We start from the raw sequence: 17,199 nt of genomic DNA, 5'->3' as shown, positions 1-17,199 counted from the left end.
GCAGAAGATAGCAACGTTTCGCAGCCACTCAGGACCCCTTCATCAGGCATGTGACCTAGGGGTCCTGCGTGGCTCCAAAATGGCATTCTCTTCTGCTGTGATCATTTAGTAAAGCATTGACCCAATTATGGAGTTGTGTGGTGTGCTGGTGACATACAGGCAGTCCCCGAGTTACGAACAAGATAGGGTCTGTAGGTACGTTCTGAAGTTGAATTTGTTTGTAAGTCGGAAGAGGTACATTTTTTAAGTGTAGCTCCAGCCAAAATAATATTTTTTAAGTTTAAGTTAACACCCCTGTAACATTTGTTTTGCTGTCTGTGCCCTTGTTCAGAAGATTTAACCTCACTTTCTGTCCCTATGACATGTTTCGCGGCATAACCGCTTCCTCAGGGACAGTTGTGCCCCTGAGGAAGCGGTTATGCCATGAAACATGTCGGGCTAGGTTTTGGGCATCATCGTCTACTACATTAATACTAACCAGTAATACTCCTATCTGGTTAGTTTAGGGTCTATATAGATTTTCTATCAACCCTCATGTAGGATACGACATTGTTATTTATGTTTTGCTACTATTTGGCTTGTGTTCTTATGTTTTTACCATTTACAGTATTTGTAATACTGATATCTGTGTGACCAGAAATACAGTATACATTTTTTACTGATGTTGTTTCAATAAAAATTATATTTTTATATCTTCTGCCTATATATATTAGTCTCATGATGGTACCCCTTTAGAAAGACCCCCCCTCGCACCCCCCCTTTCCTGTTTTCTTATCCCTATACGATTGATAATATAGTGTATATCTTGCCTTGAAGTCTTTTCGGTTTCCAGCCGGTGGTCACTACAGCATCCACTCACTCTTCGGCCACATTCAGGAACGTGTGTGTTGGGAATATTGTTTTGGACTAAATCCAGATCTGTGATATAAAATCCTCATTTGCATATATTGACTTTCATCCCCCTGCACCCCCACCCCATGTATAGATTCCATTAACAAGGGATGTGCCAGTATTTAATTGAATTATTCATTAAAAAAATACCCTTTCATTTTTTTTAAAGTATTACATTTAGGGATGTTGGCCCTTGTCTGGAATTACAAGCAAATTTTTGCAAACAGTTTTGTTTATAGTGGATTTTTGAATCCTGTGTGGGTCGTTTTTTAGTTTCAGCATGATTTTGCTTGTACATGATTGGATGATGGAAGTCAGCAGAGCTTCACCTTATTTACTAACCTCTGGAGCAACTGCACTTTGCAAAATGCACAATCTATTTGCTTTCAGTGAATCAACCCCTATATAGGCAAACATTTTTGGATACTTGACCATCACACACCAAGCTCATATGGCCAAGAATATGTTGACCTCCACTCAAATGATCAAGTTTAGTTTTTTTTAGGCCATGAGAAATTTTCTTCTTGAAGGTCCAAGATGCCCAACAAGCAAATTCCCATTCATTTCAATGGCCCCTGTTAAAATCTGAACATTTTGTCCCCTGTAGCAAAAGGGTGGTCACTCAAAAAACGACATGAGCTTTTAGACAGATTGGAGTGTTTTTGGCTCCCTAGACATCAATGGGAAACTGGCTGAAAAACGTGTTACGTGAGTGTTTTGTTGCTCGTTTTCTGGCCAAACAGCTGTTCTCCACCTCTTATCTCCACCCCCAGTGCTTTCTATTGGCTAAAATATAAAAAGCACTCAAAGCTTAAATACACATGCAAAACGCTTGTAATAAACTTCTAAAAATGCTCATATAAGCTTGCAAAACTCTCAAATAAAAAAGCCTGAAAATGGCTCTGCTCAGATGCGAATGCAGCCTAATGCTACAGCATACAAGGAAACTTTTGGTAAATGCGTTCTTCCAACCTTTTGGCAATCGTTTAGGGAAGATTTTTTCTTTCTCGAACTGTTCCTCTTTGCACAAATCCAGCTTCATAAAGACATGGTTTGATTACTTTGGTGTGGAGGAACTTGAGTGGTCTGCACACAGCCTTGACCTCAACCCTTTGGGATGAAATGGTGTGCTTACTGCAAGACAGGTCTTCTCACCCGACGTTAGCACCTGACCCGACAAATGCTCCTCTGGCAAAAAAATTCCCACAGACACGTTCTGATCTCTTTTAGGAGGGATTCCCAGGAGCAAGGAGGCTGTTCAACCCACAACGGACAAGGAGGGCAACTCTATATGCTAGTGGGGCACCATTAAAGTTAACCAGTTCAATTGCACTGCATGGGTCTATGATTTTGGAATGAAATGTCCAACAAGCTCATAAAGATGTGATGGTGAGATGTCCATAAACATTTGACCATACAGTGTTAACCAGACTCTAATAAATTGAAACTGTGCTTTGCCCATGCTCCATCTGTGGCACAGGAACAAAGTGAAGACAACTTGTGAAGCCTCAAGTTGTAGCTTGGAGCTTACACAGGGCTGAGGACTCTTTCCCTGTACTCATGTAACATCACTCGGTCTTGAGCAGCCAATTAATAAGCACCAATGCCATCACATGGGAGGAAAGAGATAAAGCCACATGCCCCTCCATACCTGGAAGTATCAGGTATTCTACTTTGATCCTAACATCTGAGTTGAAAGGTGAGGAGGTGAATGGAAGAGGACTATATGCTGGTGGTGAGGCCACCATTAAAGTTAACCAGTTCAATTATCCTGCATAGGTAAAGCACAGGTTCATGATTTTGGAATGGGATGTCCAAGAAGCACATAAGGTTGTGATGGTAAAATGTCCACAAACATTTGCTTATATATTGTTTACCAGACTCTATTAAAGTGAACCTGTTCTTTGACCATGCTTCTTTCCTCCACCTGTGGCATAGGGACAACGTGAAGAAGACTTGTGTAAGCTTCAGGTTGTAGCTTGAAGCTTACACAGGGCTGAGGACTCTTTCCCTGTACTCATGTAACATCACTGGGTGTTGAACAGCCATTTACTAAGCACCAATGCCATCACATTGGAGGAAGGGGAGGAATTCACATGCCCCTCCATACCTGGAAGTACCAGGTATTCTTCTTTGATCCTAACAACTGAGTTGAGAGGTGAGGAAGTGAATGGAAGAGGACTATATGCTGATAGTGGGGCCACCATTAAAGGTAAGTAGTTCCATTGCCCTGCATGGGTAAAGCATGGGACTATAATTTTGGAATGGGATTTCTAACAAGCTCATAAAGATGGGATGGTAAGAAGTTCATAAGCATTTGGCTATATACTGTTTACCAGACTCTATGAAAGTGAACCTGTTGTTTGCCCATGCTTCTTTCTTTCACCTGTGGCACAAGAACAAAGTGAAGAAGACTACCCAGGATTGAGGACTCTTCTCCTGTCCACATGTAATATCACTGAGTGTCGAGCAGCAAATTACTAAGCACCAATGCCATCACATGGGAGGAAGGGGAGGATGTCACATGCTCCTCCATACCTGGAAGTACCAGGTATTCTTTTTTAGATCCTAACATTAAAAAGGTGAATGGAAGAGGACTATATGCTGCTGGTGGGGTCACCATTAAAGTTAACCAGTTCCATTGCCATGCATGGGTAAAGCACAGGTTCACTTTAAAGCATAACACAGGGAAACACTCATATAAAACTGCAATATAAATACCGGTTTCCTAATTAGATCCCATAATTAAATAGAAGTCCAAAAAGTAATGAACTCCATGAGATGTTCAGGTTACGAACTTACATTATATTATTTTATCAAACTTTTACATGAACAGTTCAAGTATATCTCCTTGCCACACATGTACCACCACTGTTCTGGCTCATCCACTCCATGGCATACTGCAATATTACACACTATCTTTCCTGGAAAGTTGCATTTTCCGGGCTTTTTGTAAAAATAGCCTTGGGTCTTTTTTTTTTTTTTGGTAGAGAACTTGGAACTCCATGTCGACAAACAAAAACAACATTAATAACAAGATTATAAAGTTAACTTCTTGTTGGACAACACAAACGAGACGAAAACTTCTTTGAACTTCGAAACCACCTTCGGGTCTCTCCGTCTCCATCAGCAAAAATGGCAGCAAGGAGTTCAAGTGTTGCAAACAATACTTCCGTGATAGTTTACAGTGGATGCTTTCATGGATTGTTGAAGGTTATCCAAGTTCTTTTGAGTTCTTTTGTTTTGAAAGTTCTCCACTTGATTGTAATCTTGATGTTCCAAGATTTGCAAGAGGACGCCCTCACCAGCATTGATCCGCTATGAGTAAAATTTGCTGTTACTTACACGCTTCTCCCCTAGCCTTAAAAAGGAGAGAATACAAACAATTAGCACCATAAAAAAGGCAGTTTTAGCTAACTCACTAATAAAGTCTACCTGGATGCATGGACTTATCAAGATTGGAAATTTTATGAAAAGCACATTTAAAGAGACTCAATCAGGCCAAAGTGACAGAGACTCTGCAAAGAACAATCAACCGTCCGCTGATACTGAACTTTCCCGCAATCCCACGCTCGGAGACGGGAGCATCAACCCAGTTCAAGCTACATGTAGTAGGGTGTTGGAACTTACACGGAGTTAATGACTTCCACTCTCCCTCACATGACACTGTTCAGGCCTGGCCAATGGCCCTTCCACATCCCAGGAGAAGGTCACATGCTCCCTCATAACTGGAAGCACCAGAATACCCCAGAGGTTCTAGCAGCAGGCCCAGGCTGGTCATAGGGCACACCAGGCAGCAGAGCTGGCTAATGCACGGGTCCCAAACCCTGGGCCATGAATCGGTACTGGCCTTTTAATGACCAGGCCGAACAATGGGAGGTAAGCAGCCATGACTACAGTCCGGACAGGGCTAACACAGACTGCGGTCGCTGCTCACCTCCTACTATGCACCCTTGCCTGTGTCTCCTCTCCCAGCTCCCCCGCTCAGTCAACAATGTCATCGTATTAGCAGAGCACGGGCGGGAGTCTTTTCTTATTACCAAGCGGGTAATCACCCTTTAATATGATCCAAATCTGAAGTTTATCCCACCCCCTGCTGATAGGATGACATCATTGGCAGGACGGGAGACCCTGGAGAGGACTCACAGGCTGAATCCTGCCTCTAAAGGTAGGACTGTGCAGGGGAGGTATAAAGTAAAAGGGGACACTGTGATTAGAGAGAAAAGGGGGGGGTGACTGCAAGGGGCACTGTGATTACTAGGGGCACTGTAATCAATACAGTGCCCCTTTATAGTATAGTGTCCCTTTTTATATAACAGTGCAGAGGCCGGACTACATGAATATTTTGTCACCAACCAACCTTTCTCAGCTAAGCACACCCCCCTGCCTGCATGGCTGAGTGAAAGGGTAGACGGATTCCAGCAAGTAAATGCTACATGAATCATCTGCCCTTATTTAAGATGGCTACAGCTAGGAAAAGGTAGGGGGGGGGTGTTTTTCAAAGTGATTTCTCAACAAAATAAAGCATGGAGACATCGATGGATGGGGGAGTTTGCTTTGCATAATAAAAATGAATTAAATAGCATTTTAATTTTGTGATGCTCAGATGCCATGTATTTGCGATTTAAGTTCCCATCTACAGGTCCACGGTGAGCAATTCTCAGTGCTCAGTGACAAAGAAATAGAATTTGCAAAATGAAGAGTAACTGTTCTAATCTCATATTTAATTAACTTTCTCCACATTTATTAGGAGGAAGACATATGGTACAGAACGGCAACAAAATATTGGATGGGCATCAGGGGGAAATATTAATTCATGATGATAATATAAGCAATACATCTTCACTGGTTAAGATCCAATCATCATTATCACAAAAAAAAAAAAAAACAGAAAATACAACTAAAAATGGAAGAATGCGGGGGAAATATATAAACACGGCAGTAATTATCTGTTCGCTTGTGCTTACTGAGCAAGATTTAAATTTTCAGTTTTATTACTCCAAAGCATTCGCTTCAGGTATAATTAGATGTTTGTCTGTCCTTTAAGCAAGTATTATCCACTTTATTTATCACCTCTTCATTTTAAAGGTAGACTACGCTGAAAAGAAAAGTTGTTGCATGTGGCAAAGTTAGAAATTATATATTGAGTTGAAGTTGTACATGGCAAAGTTGAAGAGTATGTATTGAGTTGAAGTTGTACATGGCAAAGTTGAAGAGTATGTATTGAGTTGAAGTTGTAGTACATGGCATAGTTGAAGAGTATGTATTGAGTTGAAGTTGTAGTACATGGCATAGTTGAAGAGTATGTATTGAGTTGAAGTTGTTGTACATGGCAAAGGTGAAGAGTATGTATTGAGTTGAAGTTGTACATGGCAAAGGTGAAGAGTATGTATTGAGTTGAAGTTGTTGTACATGGCAAAGGTGAAGAGTATGTATTGAGTTGAAGTTGTACATGGCAAAGTTGAAGAGTATATATTGGGTTGAAGTTGTTGTACATGGCAAAGGTGAAGAGTATGTATTGAGTTGAAGTTGTACATGGCAAAGTTGAAGAGTATATATTGAGTTGAAGTTGTTGTACATGGCAAAGTTGAAGAGTATGTATTGAGTTGAAGTTGTTGCACATGGCAAAGTTGAAAAGTATGTATTGAGTTGAAGTTGTTGTACATGGCAAAGGTGAAGAGTATGTATTGAGTTGAAGTTGTTGTACATGGCAAAGGTGAAGAGTATGTATTGAGTTGAAGTTGTTGTACGTGGCAAATGTGAAGAGTATGTACTGAGCTGAAGTACATGGAAAAATTGAAGAGCATACATTGAGTTGAAGTTGTTGTACATGGCAAAGTTGAAGAGTTTGTATTTGGTTGAAGTTGTTTCACATGGCAAAGGTGAAGAGTATATATTGAGTTGAAGTTGTTGTACATGGCAAAGTTGAAGAGTATGTATTGAGTTGAAGTTGTTGTACATGGCAAAGTTGAAGAGTATATATTGAGTTGAAGTTGTTGTACATGGCAAAGTTGAAGAGTATATATTGAGTTGAAGTTGTTGTACATGGCAAAGTTGAAGAGTATGTATTGAGTTGAATTTGTACATGGCAAAGTTGAAGAGTATGTATTGAGTTGAAGTTGTTGCACATGGCAAAGTTGAAAAGTATGTATTGAGTTGAAGTTGTTGTACATGGCAAATGTGAAGAGTATGTACTGAGCTGAAGTACATGGAAAAATTGAAGAGCATGCATTGAGTTGAAGTTGTTGTACATGGCAAAGTTGAAGAGTTTGTATTTGGTTGAAGTTGTTTCACATGGCAAAGGTGAAGAGTATGTATTGAGTTGACGTTGTACATGGCAAAGTTGAAGAGTATGTATTGAGTTGAAGTTGTTGTACATGGCAAAGGTGAAGAGTATGTATTGAGTTGAAGATGTACATGGCAAAGTTGAAGAGTATGTATTGATTTGAAGTTATTGTACAAGGCAAAATTGAAGAGCATTCATTGAGTTGAAGTGATCGGTACTGATCACTCGCTGTGTTCATTCAGAAGGAAGGAAGGGGTCTGTAAATTACATATTTACTGGCCCCTTTCCCACTATCCATCCTGACACATCAGCAACCAGCAGAGCTGCATGTGGTGCGGGGGTTGCAGGGGAGCACACAGGGGCCCCGGGGTAGCTGGAAGTAAGTAAAATGGAGTAAAATGGATAGGAGGGGCGGCAGGATAGCATATAGGTGAACTGATGCCCACCATTTGCCTGTGGGAGGGAGAGCAGGAGAAGCTGGCTTTCAAAGGCTGCAAAAGGGAAATGGAGGGCATCAGTTCCACTATATCAAGAATCTCCAAACTACGGCCCTCCAGCTGTTCCAGGACTACACGTCCCATGAGGCATTGTAAAACTCTGACATTCACAGACATGACTAGGCATGATGGGAATTGTAGTCCCTGAACAACTGGAGGGCCATAGTTTAGGGACCCCTGCTCCATATGCTGCCCCCGCTGCCTCTCCTTTCCAGGTGTTCAGTTGCGACCCCTGTAGTTACGCCCCTGGCTGGAGTTGTTCTCCAGGACTGGGCTCATTGATGACATTGTTCTTCTGTGGCAAGATGCGCTGTTCTTTGGTGATCTCTCGACACCAATCAGTGGCGGCTGGTGCTCAATGTATCGGGGGGGGGGGGCGGCAACTCCCCCCCCAGCGGGAGATGGACGGGACAGTGGCGATCAGGGGCCTCTTTACCTTAGGAGGCAGATGACAAAGATCTGGGGTACAGCTGCTGCTCCGCGCTCCAGGGACCGTTGCTTCTCCTCCTGGCCCAACAGGAAGTGGGTCCTGAGACTCCCTGGCCAATCGGGTCACAGGCCCCCGCTTCCTGATTGACCAGAAGGAGAATCAGGAAGACAATAATAATTTGCTAGTCACACAACTGGGTGGGCTCAGGATGCAGTCCCCGAGCCTGCCCTCCAGGGACCGTTGCTTCTCCTCCTGGCCCAACAGGAACCGTTCTTCTGATCTTCTGTTCTGGTGACAACGGTAATATTTTGGGTTTCCCATTACTTCCTGCCCTGGTGACAATGGTCATCAGAACAAGCAGTGAGGGTGATTCTTCCTAGTGGAGACACAAAGCAAAAAAAAAAGGAAAACCAAGGCAGAGGCCAACCCTTCCTATACAATCTAAAGGAAAAAAAGGGCAATAAAAAAGGGCAATATAATGCTACTAAGTGACTACAAATATGACCCATCGCTGATCCATAGGGGCACATACTAGACTGCATCTGTCCCAGAGGTATCCTTGCACTATTGTAGCACAAAGCCTTCTTGATTAACAAATCTTTTCCATTGTTGGTCTCAATTTTGGTCTCATTTTGAAAAATTTGCACTTGGCACTCAAAAGAAAGCAAATCCAGCAATCATGTTCAATGAGCAAAAGCAGCATAACATATATAAATTGTATAAACTAGATGAGTTTATCTCGTACCAACAACAAAAATGGTATGTGTGCTGAGCACAGGTAAAATTCTGCATCTTAAAATGTTACTAAATCTACAACAGTAAAATCAGTGTGCATATGCAGTAAAGCATGCTTATTATACTCACTGTGGAACCTAAGGGGTTAATCCTCTGCATAGCGTAAAAAGGCTGTTTGATCCTGTCTTCTCTGATCCTCCCTCTTCTTCCACAGTCCCCATCCATCTCCTGATATTTACAGAGCAAGGGGATGTGTCCACACAACCCCATTTGTTACTTCCCAACTCTCAAGGACCAGTGACTTTACCCTGAGACTCACCTGAACCCTGTCATTGGGGTGGCAAGTGTTTGGCACTATTCCTCCCAATGACACCAATGATGGGGCACTATTCCTCCCACTGACACCAATGATGGGGCACTATTCCTCCCACTGACACCAATGATGGGATACTACTTACTCACGCTACCAATGATGGGGCAATATTTCTCCAACTGACACCAACGAAGGGATACTACTACTCCCACTACCAATGATTGGGCATTATTCCTCCCACTAACACCAACGATGGGACACTATTAGGGGGGCTGGACTGTGCCCAGTGGAAGTAGATAATACCTCATGCTTGGTGGTCATTGCTTTTAATGGGAGGAATAGTGCCCCATTGTTGGTATCAGTGGGAGGAATAGTGCCCCATTGTTGGTATCAGTGGGAGGAATAGTGCCCCATTGTTGGTATCAGTGGGAGGAATAGTGCCCATTGTTGGTGTCAGTGGAAGGAATAGTGCCCCATTGTTGGTGTCAGTGGGAGGAATAGTGCCCATTGTTGGTGTCAGTGGAAGGAATAGTGCCCCATCATTGGTGTCAGTGGGAGGAATAGTGCCCCATTGTTGATGTCAGTGGGAGGAATAGTGCCCCATCTTTGGTGTCAGTGCGAGGAACAGTCCCACATCATTGGTGTCAGTGGGAGAAATAGTGCCTCATCATTGGTGTCAGTGGGAGGAACAGTGCCCCATCTTTGGTGTCAGTGCGAGGAACAGTCCCACCTCATTGGCGTCAGTGGGAGGAATAGTGCCCCATCTCTGGTGTCAGTGGGAGGAATAGTGCCCCATCATTGGCGTCAGTGGGAGGAATAGTGCCCCATCTTTGGTTTCAGTGGGAGGAATAGTGCCCCATCTTTGGTGTCAAGTGGGAGGAATAGTGCCCCATCATTGGTGTCAGTGGGAGGAATAGTGCCCCATTGTTGATGTCAGTGGGAGGAATAGTGCCCCATCATTGGTGTCAGTGGGAGGAATAGTGCCCCATTGTTGATGTCAGTGGGAGGAATAATGCCCCATCTCAATTGTCAGTGGGAGGAATAGTGCCCCATCATTGGTGTCAGTGGGAGGAATAGTGCCCCATCTCAATTGTCAGTGGGAGGAATAGTGCCCCATCATTGGTGTCAGAGGAAGAATTTATGCTCCATCATTGGTGTCAGTGGGAAGAATAATACCCCGTTGCTGATATCAGAGGGAGGAAGAGTTTCCCAAGGGCCAGATAAAGGCAAGCAAAGAACCACATCTAGCCCACAAGCGGCAGTTTGGAGACCACTGGCCCAACCAAGACGCATCTCTGCATTTTCTTAGTGTAAAGACTAAAAAGCCACACCCAATATCCAGCATTATTGAGCCACACCCACTGTTTTCCATGGCACGCTGTGTGTGCCGCAGATCACTATCTTCCTGGTAGGGGTCCCAGTGCATTACTTTTCTCAGGGGCCCATGATGGCATTAAGGTGGCACTGCTTGTGGTATATTTGATAAAGCTTTTAGCCCGGGTCACACTGCCGTGACTTGTCATGCAACTTGGAAGACTTTAAAGTCGCAAGACAAGTCACGCCCCATTAACGGCAATGGGACCGTTCTAATCAGTGCAACTCAAGTCGCTCCCACTTAGAGAAAGGTTCCTGTACTACTTTTTGTGCGACTTCAACACGGCTTTCATTGACTTCTGTTAACCACTTGCCTACCGGGCACTTTCACCCCCTTCCTGCCCAGGCCAGCTTTCAGCGCTCTCACACTTTGAATGACAATTGCGCAGTCATGCAGCACTGTACCCTAATAACATTTTTATCATTTTTTTCACACAAATAGCGCTTTCGTTTGGTGGTATTTAATCGCCGCTGTTTTTTTTATTTTTTTACTAAATTTTGAAAAAAATAAAACCCTTTTTCTTAGTTTCTGTGAGTACATTTTGTAAATAAGTAATTTTTCTCCTTCACTGATGTGCGCTGATCAGGCTGCACTGATAGACTGCACTGATGGGCGCTGATGAGGCTGCACTGATAGACTGCACTGGTGTGCGCTGATGAGGCGGCACTGAAGGGCACTGATTAGGTGGCACTGATGAGGAGGCACTAATATGCCGCACTGATGGGCACTGATAGGTGGCACTGATAGGCAGCACTGATGAGCACTGATAGGCAGCACTGATGGGCACTGATAGGCAGCACTGATGGGCACTGATTGGCTGCACTGATGGGCACTGAGGTGGCACTGAAGGGCACCGATTAGGTGGCCCTGATGAGAACCACTAATATGCCACACTGATGGGCACTGATAGGTGGCACTGATGAGCATTGATAGGTGACATTGGTGGGCGGCACTGATGGGCACTGACTGGCATCACTAATGGGCACTGATTGGGCTCACTAATGGGCACTGATTGGGCTCACTGATAGGCACTGATTGGCTGCACTGATGGGCACTAAGGTGGCAATGAAGGGCACCGATTAGGTGGCCCTGATGAGAACCACTAATATGCCACACTGATGGGCACTAATAGGTGGCACTGATGAGCATTGATAGGTGACATTGGTGGGCGGCACTGATGGGCACTGACTGGCATCACTAATGGGCACTGATTGGGCTCACTAATGGGCACTGATTGGGCTCACTGATGGGCACTGATTGGAGTCACTAATTTGCACTGATTGGTGTCACTGATTGGCACTGCTGGGGCTTTACTGTAATCAGGGCACTGAGTACCTGTCCTGGTCACCCCTTTGAGGAGGAGCCGCTGATCGGCTCTCCTCGCCACACACTCTGACAGTATGAGACGAGGAGCGCTGATAAAGGGCACTTCCGCATTTACATGTGACCGGCTGTGATTGGACAAGGCCGATCACATGGGTAAAGTGCTGCTTCATTGGCGAGAGCCACACTGCTCCGTTGCCATTTGACGGTGGGCGGGCAGCAAGTGGTTAAACAAGTCGTATACAAGCCGCAATGTCGGATTCAAAGTCGCACGACTTTGAAGCCGCGGCAGTGTGAACCGGGGATTAGTAAGATCCAAAAAAGATCAGAAGAAATAAACATGAAACTGCCAAATGGGCAGAAAAAAAGTAACATTGTGTCAAACAAACAACCCAAACAATGAAACTACCAGAAGAATACATTTCCTTTACTGGATTCAGGAAGCACCAAAACGCAGATGTCTGCCTTTAGGGGCCCCGAGGGCCACACAAGAGGTGGCAAAGGGCCGCAGGTTGAGCACCAGGGACTTACGACATTGAGGGTTCCAATTTGGAGGCTGGTTAGTTCTATACTGAAAATTCCCTTTGTCTAATGTTACCCATCGTACCCGGGCACAGATATGTCTCTAATGTTACCCATCATACCCGGGCACAGATATGTCTCTAATATTACCCATCATACCCGGGCACAGATATGTCTCTAATGTTACCCATCATACCGGGGCACAGATATGTCTCTAATGTTACCCATCATACCCGGGCACAGATATGTCTCTAATATTACCCATCATACCCGGGCACAGATATGTCTCTAATGTTACCCATCATACCCGGGCACAGATATGTCTCTAATGTTACCCATCATACCCGGGCACAGATATGTCTCAGGTGTCGGTTACCTTAGTAATCAAGCAGATTTTGATGGCTGTACTTGCGGGGCCCTGGTCTGAAATAAGAGAGAGATAAGGAGTGATTCTGAAATAATGAGTTGACATTGCTTTCAAATGTGTTTTTCTGTCTTTTTACAAAACACAGCTGGCTGCATACTTAATGAGACTCGCAGTAAATGGCTTTATTCTGAGCAGATCCGCTTTCTGATTATTGCTTTTACCGGGCAGCTTCGTCTGTTAAAGGATATTAAAAAATAACAGACTTTCTGGCAGGATCAATGGGTGATACAACTAGGTTTGGGGGAGGGGGGGTCTCAGAAGAACAAAGACTGCAGTGTGACAGACTGTGTCATATAGGTCATTTTTACATTCTGCCCAGAGTTCCACCTCAAGGCTTTTTTTGATATTCAATTATACTGTAACTTTCACTGTTAGGTTTTGGACTGTTTAGGTTTCATACCTTTCAAGGCCAACAGATATAAACTGTACAGATAGGAGAGATGTGCTATATTGCCAAAAGTCTGTAGACACCTGACTGTCACACCCATATGAGCTTGTTGGCCCCTGACCATCACCCATATGGGCTTGTTACATACCTGACTGTTACACCTATATGAGCTAGCTGGACCCCTTACCATCACACCCGGGCCATATGGGCTTGTTGGACACCTGACCATCACACCTATATGAGCTTGTTGGACCCCTGATCAAGCACCCATATAAGCTTGTTGGACCCCTGACCATCACACCCATATGGGCATGTTGGACCCCTGACCATCACGCCTATATGAGCTTGTTGGACCCCTGACCATCGCACCCATATGAGCTTGTTGGACTACTGACCATCACGCCTATATGAGCTTGTTGGACCCCTGACCATCGCACCCATATAAGCTTGTTGGAGAAAATGGCTATCACCAAACTCTTACCACAAGGTGCACATTGCCCAAATTGACTTTGTATGCTGTAGGATTAACAGTACCCTTTACTGGGAACAACTGGATTTAGTAACTTAAAGGGGGATGCTCTCACTTTTGGCCACCTACGTAGGTGTAATCAGATGTCCAAGATCATTTGGCCCTATAGCATATTATTCATCTCCCATGTAATCTGGCTTTTTTGATTTTAGGTTCAGTTTTGGCCAACCCAATGTATACCTATATTAGTATATATGTGTGGCATGGGTAAGGGTTAAGGCTTTTGTCTGTTTTTTATTGCTGTCCAGGAGATGTACACTGCTCTGCTATAGACTACAATCCCGTCTGGCAGGGAAGGGAACCTGACCTTTCTATAATGCTGTTTCACTTTCACTTTCAAGTCTTCTACCCACCCACACCTAGCTACTGGACAGCGATCACACTGTTGAGTTTATCTCTCGATCATTCTACTCTCTCTTCCTATCAACATGGTCCTGATTGGTTGCATGTGATGCTTCTTCTTCCACCCTCTCTGAGCTCTGCTCAGGGGCTTCAAATGCTGTTACCAAGTCAAATTCAGGTATTAACACTACACTTTTAGAAAAAAGGTACAGGCATACCCCACTTTTAAGTACACAATGGGACCAGAGCATGTATGTAAAACGAAAATGTACTTAAAGTGAAGCAATACCTTTTTTCATTTCTCAATGCATGTAAATACACTAGCCCTATAGGAAATCTTGGTCAGCTTGACATGGCACTGCACCCAAACCATAAATCACAAGGACACGAAGCTTGGGGAGCATGTTAAGGGGATCAAGGACTATGACATGGTAGATTACTTAGGCAAGCTGGCCGGCCACAAACAGGATATGTTGTTGTCCTGGGTCCCCTCTCGGTGCTCCCTAAGTTTTGTATCCCTGTCACTTATGGTTTGGAAGCAGTGCCATGTCAAGCTGACCAAGATTTCCCATAGACGCCAATGTTAAAAACTGGGAGTAGTGCCATGCCAAGCTGACCAGGCATTGTCCATACTCGCGAGTGTACGTAAAGTGAGTGTACTTAAAACAGGGTATGCCTGTACATATATTGATGTTTTATTGAATTACTTGTGGAGTTCAGCTTTAAAAAGGTTGTAGACAGTGTATGAAATCTGCCAAGGTTCTAATCCTGACCCTGTTCTGAGAAAATGGTGAAACAAGTATTTTTATTTGGAAAATAGCAAGTTTTTGATACATGGTACATTAGAAATTAGAAAAGTCATTCAGTTAGGGTCTACATCTACTTTAACGCATGCACCGTGGTGAGAACGAGCCCTCAGTTAGAGTAAGAAAAGTTAATAAATGTCACAGGAATCACCGACAACCACAGACAGACACCAACTCTTTTGAGAACCAAGTGCAACACAGAGAACCAAATTGCCACCACCAGTTAGGACATGACTTTACATTAGTCAGTGAACTACAACACCCAGAAGACAAAGGAGAAATATGACCACAAAAAACACAGACAAGGAGTCTTAGTGCTACACCATGTCAGTAGGATACCTGTAAGGAGAAGTCACCGCCACCAATGAAAACATGCTCGTACAGCCCATTATTCTGACACCCATTGGACCACAAGGTCCAGCATGCTCCACAAAAGGTTAACATGAGTTGCCACCATTATCCTAAAGCAACTCGATCACTACAATCAATGTTTGAAGTTGTTCCCTCAACAAAGCCATGGAGTCAGGGCCGCTGATAGGGGGGGGCCACCAGCCCTCTTTTAGGGGGCCCGAGCACACAGGGGGGCCCACAAAGGGAGGGGGGATTAGTAATGGACAACAAATACAGAAATCTTCCTCTAGCACCTGAATCTGATCTATCCCTCTCCCTGCTATCAGCTTTTATCTGCTGAGAAAGAGACAGTCGTCTCTCACTAATCCCCCTCCCTGTGTGGGCCCCCCTCCCAGCACTGGCTCTAATGTTATCTCTGCTCAGGAGTTTATTTGTAACTTTGTTTCTCTCTCTCTGTCTCTCTGATCACTGACCTCCAACTGCACAGCCTGTATATGTTTCTCATCTCATCTTCATTTTTATTTAACATCGTTTTTTTTCTAGATTTAGCAGGAATTATGTGAGTTATGTTATATTTGTGTCTACTAATAGTGATTCTGTTGTAATTTTAGCTAAAAATATCTTTAATATTTTCTTGGGGGGGGCCTGCCAGGTAGTCTGTACGGGGCCCCACGATTTCTAACAGCAGCCCTGCATGGAGTACTCACATCTTCCACTGCCCAAGCTGTAAATTTTGCTTCAAGAAAAAGAAAAAACCAACTGAAGAATCTTCAGGATCTGACACTACCAGGAGTGTGGATCTCCTGGTTCCCCTTCTACACTCTGTGGTTCCTTCTCCTGGCTGTTACATCACTACAATACACAGTAGTGATGAAGGGGCCAGTGGATCCAACCAAAGTGTGCAGCGGGGGACCAAGAAAAATCGACACTCCTGGAAGTTGCGAATTCTGAAGATTCTTTAACCGGCACTTCCTCTTCACTACAATCTCTTTAGGGTTGGAGACCGCGCAGGACTGACTCGATCGGTCACTGGTAGTTGATACCGTGAGCAGGTAGGAAGACTTTCCTTCCAATAGTTTGTGTTCAGCTTGAACGAAGGTGGTTGTGGACATTTTATGGGGGCCCTCTAGAAATGGCCTGAAGGTCGTTTCTGCATGTGAACTTGGAAAAGTAGGTAGATAGGAGCACCCGGTATCCAGTAGAGGTTTGAAGGTGAGTTTAAAAACCTTTATTAAGGCCCCTTTCACACTTATGCAACCCAAAAGTTGTGCGATTTTACCACGATTTTGACTGGACTTGAAGCAATGCCTATGTCTATGGACCTTAAAACACAGTAGTGCAGGGACTACTTTGAAGTAGTTGCGACTTGAAGTCGTACAGATATGAACGGTACTCATTGGAAATCATGGAGTATGACTTGTCATGTGACTTTGCCGTCTCAAGTCGCAGGACAAGTCGCAAAAGTGTGAAAGGGGCCTTAGAGTAGCAACAAATAAATCAAGCCAACGCGTTTCTGGGGAACACAAACCCCTCATCTTCAGGGCTGTAGCTGCATGCTAGTAAATGGGAAAGGTCCCAAACAGGTGTGTCTTAGAAGCAAAGATCAGATTGATCGCCGGCTGGGCTTGCAGAGGCAGCATCTGCAGGGGGAGTCTCTGTTCCCCTGAAATGTGTTGACTTGATTTATTTGTTGCTATTCTCAATAAACATTTTTAAACTCAACTTCAAACTTGCATTAATTGGATACCTTCCATTTACAGGCACTCCTTTCTACCTACTTTTCGAACTTCACTGCAATGGCATTGGGGCAGTGGAAGTCATGCGTTTTCCTTCATTTCACACATTGATTATAGTGATTGATTATAGTCACTTTAAGGTCTACCTCTGGTTGGCTGATACCTATTACCTTGTTTGATTTACAAAAAAGACAGGTCTTTAGAAACTAAGATTTCAGTTTTGCGTCTCTGAGGCCAGAGTCACCCAC

The 17,199-nt window shown here is 44.0% G+C and overlaps 1 protein-coding gene across 5 annotated transcripts in view; it reads right to left on the bottom strand.

Moving 5' to 3' along the window:
• Positions 1 to 3,651: 3,651 nt before the first annotated feature.
• Positions 3,652 to 17,199, bottom strand: part of PLCG2 (phospholipase C gamma 2) — a 237,264-nt gene continuing 223,716 nt past the window's right edge. For 4 of the 5 annotated variants that reach the window (XM_082269676.1, XM_082269680.1, XM_082269677.1 and 1 more), the window contains exons 33-34: positions 12,749 to 12,795; positions 3,652 to 4,252 (exon numbers count right to left, since the gene is read on the bottom strand). In XM_082269676.1, coding sequence (XP_082125802.1) covers positions 12,750 to 12,795 — 46 coding nt within the window. In that variant the 3' untranslated portion in view covers positions 3,652 to 4,252; position 12,749. The remainder of the gene's footprint in view (positions 4,253 to 12,748; positions 12,796 to 17,199) is intronic. The other variant, XM_082269679.1, reaches the window with a different exon arrangement.

Source organism: Pelophylax lessonae (assembly GCF_965119305.1).
Source record: "Pelophylax lessonae genome assembly, chromosome: 10".
In the NCBI taxonomy this organism is placed as follows: domain Eukaryota; kingdom Metazoa; phylum Chordata; class Amphibia; order Anura; family Ranidae; genus Pelophylax; species Pelophylax lessonae.
Note: the sequence above shows the minus strand (reverse complement) of the source record. Positions and strands in the feature narration are given on the sequence as shown.